Source organism: Camelus dromedarius, chromosome 2 (genome assembly GCF_036321535.1).
Source record: "Camelus dromedarius isolate mCamDro1 chromosome 2, mCamDro1.pat, whole genome shotgun sequence".
In the NCBI taxonomy this organism is placed as follows: Eukaryota; Metazoa; Chordata; class Mammalia; order Artiodactyla; family Camelidae; genus Camelus; species Camelus dromedarius.
In genome coordinates this window covers 93,130,837-93,136,836 of record NC_087437.1, presented here as the reverse complement: position 1 = coordinate 93,136,836, position 6,000 = coordinate 93,130,837, and the positions used below count along the sequence as shown (strand labels likewise).

General features: G+C 37.0%; 1 protein-coding gene across 2 annotated transcripts in view; it reads right to left on the bottom strand.

Annotated features, from left to right (window-relative positions):
* Positions 1 to 133: 133 nt before the first annotated feature.
* Positions 134 to 6,000, bottom strand: part of GBE1 (1,4-alpha-glucan branching enzyme 1) — a 243,316-nt gene continuing 237,449 nt past the window's right edge. For both annotated transcript variants that reach the window (XM_031457686.2, XM_031457692.2), the window contains one exon: positions 134 to 933. In XM_031457686.2, the coding sequence (XP_031313546.1) occupies positions 877 to 933 (57 nt within the window). In that variant the 3' untranslated portion in view covers positions 134 to 876. The remainder of the gene's footprint in view (positions 934 to 6,000) is intronic.

Sequence of the window (6,000 nt, the reverse complement as noted above, 5' to 3'; positions counted from 1 at the left end):
AAATAGTATTACATCTAGTCCATCGTGCATTGGTGCATATATGTGGGGAAGGTGTCAGGGCTGAGATAGGCTTTTTAATATTCACTCAAAATCAGTCTCCATAACATCACAGCAAAATAAACATTAGCAAAGGCAATTTTGAATTTTTTTTAATTGACTGAAAGTAAAAGACATTTTCTGAAACGTTGCAATTACCAAGTCAGGCTTTCAGAAACAGAGATATTAGCATCTACCAAGATACTAAGTGACCAAGGCATCACAGGATAAAACTTACTGTGAAATAAGGCATGGATGAGTTCAGAGGCCATGACTTTTATGTTCTCTTTGATACAGTTCTTAATTTTATATTCCTACTATATACTTATTACAGTATTTCTAAACACAATTTGAAAAAAGGAGAGTAACAGTCTCGGTAGTTTGTAATTTAGACCAAGAGATATCAGAACAAATAAAGTTACCAAATATCCACCTCTGCCTTACACAAATACTGTATAAAGTCAACAGAAACAGTCAGACATGACACATGACTCGAATGTGAACTTAAAAGGATCAAATAATTGGCAAGTAAGGCTAAACTGTTTACAGACAAGATATATATGATATGTAACACTTCATCTGAGAATCCTAACTATTCAGATGGCTGGAAAATACAGTTCAGGATTCCTAAAATTTCAAAAAACACTCCCCCCTCTCTACTCCTTAAAGAAAAGCTTGACATTCATTTTCATAAACCAATATTGAATTTCAGACATCTGACATTTCAGCTAGACAAATATATTTTGAAAAGCATATTACACATTATAAGCGCTGTGACAGCAAGCGTGGGAAAACAAAGCACACATCTTCCTCTGGCGGGGCTGAAACCATCGGATCTCTTCAGTTGGGCAGGTCCACATTCTGAAGGATGAGGGCCACTCGGTTTGGAATGTACACCTAAGTCAACACAATCGTGTCAGTGCGATTGAAGGAAACACTGGGCGCGATGTCATCATGTCAGAGGGACCGAAGCCTGATGCAGTCTCACATTTGCCTAGATTACAGTTACCTTTACGATCCTACTGGCTCTGAGGAGGCTCAACTCCACAGCTCCGACAGCTCTGGCATCCTTTAAAGCGACTACCACTAGAGGGCGTCATACACTTTACAAAAACCTACGTTCCTGAGACACTAGGGACATAAATGGCACTCGCCGCTGTTTAGGCACTACCTGCGCGTGACGGCAGGCTGCCCTGAGGTTCAGGGTGTCGCTCTATTCTGGCGAATACAAGTCACATGCAAAAGATTGCTCACATCAAGGCACTTTTAGTATCGTTCTGGTTTCTGTTTTCCCTTGTCAGGTTAAGAAGAAAAAAATCTTAAATGTGATAGTATACGGTATCCTAAGTGTATTTTAGGCCCCTGCCCAACTTAAACCTATCAGGAAGCCTGCAGCTGCACTGAAAGTACAATCCACATTCTGTCCACACCGGTCAGAGTCCTGACTCTGCTCCTTCTTGAATCGTGTGTCTCCCATCTCAGACCCACTCTACACACTGCTCTCTTCCGGCCTCGCTCACCAGGCTCCCGCCACAGGGCCCTCCCCTTCCTGGAACACACCGCATCCTTCCCGGAACACACCGCATCCTTCCCGGCTCTGTCCAGAGTACTCTTTACCTGACTAGTTCTCTATATCTTAGGCCTAGAGGATCCCAGCTCCACGGAGAGGTGTTCCTTGACAACTCTAGACGTGCTGCATTTCATTCTCTATCGCAACACCATTTTTGTTTCTTTCTGAAAACTTAACACAATTTGTAATTTTTTTTTTCAGGTTTATGATCAACCTTCTCACTAGACTATGAGGTTTACCAGGGCGGAGGCCACGTATCTTCATATTTCTAATTTTTAGTAGGTGCCAATGGACAAAGTACGTGCCGATGATGACTGAATACAAGAATGAATAATGAATAGAGAAATAAGTAATAGTGGGGTCAATATATGTATATTTCACAAGATATTCTTTAACACACTTTCATCTAAAATAATTTTTATAAAATTGAGAAGTGATTTGAACTGCTTGATGCTTATCTATATGCTATTTTGCACATATTTAATGACTATTAACCAAGTAAATAATAAAAATACTACAGATTACTGCCATCATTGCAACAGTATTTCTTCATTTCTGACTGAAAATATTTGACTACGTTCAGTCACTTTAACTGAAAACTTGATGGTTAAAAAAAAGAAAAGGGCTTTTTATAGTTTAGAACTGAAATGAAAGATGCAAAGCAAACAGGGCTTTAGGGAAAAAAAGTTAAAGAATAGAACAGCTGATTTTCATTGAATGAGACCACTGTATGTCCAATGCATCTCAATTCTGCAAATGAACACAATGTTTTCCCTTAAGGTTTCTGTGATAAAGAACTCTTACATCTCTTTAAAAAAAATCAGACATATCAACACAGTTGGTTAGTTTTGGACATTAAAGATTAAAGCAGGTTTTAAATGGTGGCATTCTGAGAAATTTGTATTACAACTGTAATAACTAGAGAACAGCTTTTCTAATCTTGAACTAAAAGTAACAGCGATTTAGGAAAAAAATCATCATCTGAGAAAAATTTCACAAATGCTAATAGTCACTGGGTGGCTTAGCTCCATGTCTCACAGTCTGAGTTGCAATCCAGTACTTCCAGAGGCTAAATATTACCTTCTTGCTAAGTCATTAAGTGTGGGGAAACCATGTATTTCAATGCAATATTCAGTTTCCCTATAATTCACACATTGTTTTTAATATCATATAGCTTTGAAAACACATCAGGATTTAATGGCTAATGTAATCTCTTTCATTCAATATCTTCTCTTTGTGATAGGTAAGATGTTATAAGATTAGATCAAAGAGGAAGCTGGAGGGTCCCATGAACAAAGCAGGACTGTTACCAATGATACAGACAGATCCAGTTCAAAGGATGGCATATTTCCACAGTGAAGCTACAGACTAAAGCAACACAAACCAAGAACAATAGAGGAGAAATAAAAGAAGCCAACAGTCAGACTCAGTCAATTCCCTTTCCAAGTCTTCTCAAAAAAGGCATGAATCAAGAGACGGTTACCCTGCCCTTCCCAAGGAATTTGCTATGTCCTTACTCTGTTCTACGTGTTTAGTTTGGAGAATCATAGTAAGTAGGTGTAACTAATCAGTGGGACAGCAGGTTATAATCAGAATGGTTCTGATCTGCTCTGTGATGACCATTCTAAAACTGAAGACCCATCTAAATTTCTCAGTAAAACTGGACAAAAGAACTTCAGTTCCCTTTACCTTAAAGACATTTCTCTGATATTATTTGGTCCCATATGCAGATAAAAGGACTCAAATAAGCCCAAGTCTCCTGAGGAAGGTGCAGTGAAACCTGTAAGTCAGATCTGGGTCCCTGCCCAGTGTGTGGCACAGTGATACATCAGGACAAGTCACTTCAGTCTCATACTGCATCTCATGGAGTTCTGGTATCTACTGTTTGATTCATAACCGCATACTGATTTCATCAGTGAAATCTTACTCTCCGTAAGAATGTTTTGGTACTTTAGCTAGCCCAAACTTAAGAGTAAAACCAACAGGATGACATAAGAACGTCAAGGTTTGCAACATATGCACTGAGTTTCCTAGGTTGGCATTTACTGGTTAAAAAATGCTTCAAGAACTCTCTCTAAACGATGCTGGCCATTTTATGTAGGGAGCTTTCTGATGCCAATTCCAGCTACACTTAGAGACCTCTTAATACTATCTGCTCAAAACCTATCAGTTGATAATTGTATAATATCATTAACAGGAATATTGTGTAATTATTATTTTTTTTTTCACTGCAATGTTAATTACCAGAATGTACTTATGTTGCTCCAGAGCCCTTGCAATGCAGGCAGCATGAAAGAATTTCCCAAGCAACGGATTTTTCTTAACTGTGGCTATTTCTGGAATTTGGAGTTTTCTTCTTTATTAGGGTTCTGAGTATATAAATCATTTTCTTAGTAATTAGGAAATAACTACCAATTATACTAAAGGACTTAAGATGATCAGAGCTAATGCTTATGGTGACACAATTACAAACAGGGACAATTTGGGGTCTCTGTAATTTAGTGCTAAGTATTGGCTCTGTAAATCTTAATTTATAAATTTAGGTTTATAAACAGTTTTGATTCATACAGCAAAGGAAATATGAACATAATTGAAGTAGATTTAAACATACATCCTCATATTTAAACAACTCATATTTAAAGATATGTATATAGAAACCACTCAGTACACATATCACAAATAATATATGCTGATAAACATATCTACTCTGCACAGTTATTAGCCATTAAGCCCTAAACATTTGTAGGCAGGATCACATTAAGAACATATGAGACAGTGTGATATTGGGCCATACATTTCATTTTTTTCTAGCTATTTTTATCGTCAGTTCTTGACAGGGAATCAGAATGCCACAGTATACTCCAGTTCATGTATTAAGAGAGTCAAAATGCATGCTAATCAACCCAGTTATTTTTACTTCCTTAATGGCTTAATCACTATGCCAGCCATCAGCATGGCTAAAAACATAACTGATCACACAATAGTCAACTATGTCATCCAGGGAAAGCACTATGTTCTTCTAAGGTCATAATAATTGTCAAACATTTGAAAATAGAAATTTAAAAATAATTTTAAATGAAAAATACCTAAAAAACAAATTTTAAAATTTTCTTAGAAATTGTTGGATTTAGCAATAGTTCATGGTCAGAGTGACAACATTATCTGCTGAGAAGGACATTAGACTTTTAACAGTCTACATATACACATTTGTCATTAAAAAAAATCCCAAATTATTTTGAAAAATAAGGGTGACATATGAAATAATTTTAATTTTCATCTACATGCTTTAGTTCACAAAATATTTTCTAAGAAACAGAGAAATATTCTAATTCATTTTTTTGCATTAGAGTTAAGAGAAAAGTGATGCTAGTAAGTATTTCTATGTAGAAATATATATTATCTCATCTAATTTGGAAATACGAGAAGGAGTAAGCTTTAAGAATCAAGACTGATTTGTCTGGAAAAAAAAAAAAAACCTAAACATTTTTCATAATTCTGGATAGACCAGAAAACATTGCCCAATTTAATTTGCACTTTCAATTTAATTTGCACTTTCACTTACAACTGAGGGATACTAAAAAAGATACCTGTACGCCAAATGCTCTATTTCAACTAAAAGTTTACCTTTGAATCACCAAATTTAGAATGGAATAAACAGACCTACTTCTTAATGACAAGGAGACTAACTGGCAAAGTAATAGATGCTAAAACTATTGTTTTATTCACATTTCACCATTAAGACTGCTTAAGTTGCCCTAAAGGAAACTCATTCATTTCGAGTTCAACCATCTTCTTCCATTTGTGCCATCGAATTTTAATTTACGAATCAGAAAAGAGAAAGAAAGCACCCACCCCGACCTGACTTGTGCATGGTAACAGACAAGGTCACACTTAGGCTCCTATATCAGGAACCAAAACATTGAAGAAATCATTAAGCTATAAAGGCATTTCCAGTAACTGCCAGTAAAGCATAACGGAAAAGTTCTGCCCTATTGTTTCCTGGCATTTGTGAGATACTCTGAACTTAGCATACGCGTTTCAACAGTAGTGCACGTGCGGTTTTCCTCTGGCTTCCCAGTTTCACCTGACGGAGCACGCACAGATGACGCTGGGGCGGTAGCTGCTGATGCTGCAGCATGCATGGCTATTTTAAGATTCCTTCGAGCTCTGTTTGTTGCTATCTTTGAAAACAGATTTGACACTTATTCAGCAGATCCTTTGGATTATTGAGCTTGCAAATTAAGCTTTAGCAAATACTCTGGACTAGTTATGATGGACGGAAATTTCACAGAAAAGGAAAAAGGTCATATTTTTGTCTCCCTTCCCTCTTAATTCGAGGCATGTGGGAGGCAGAAGGTGGTAGAGGAGACCTGGAGCACTCAGGGTCATGTTCA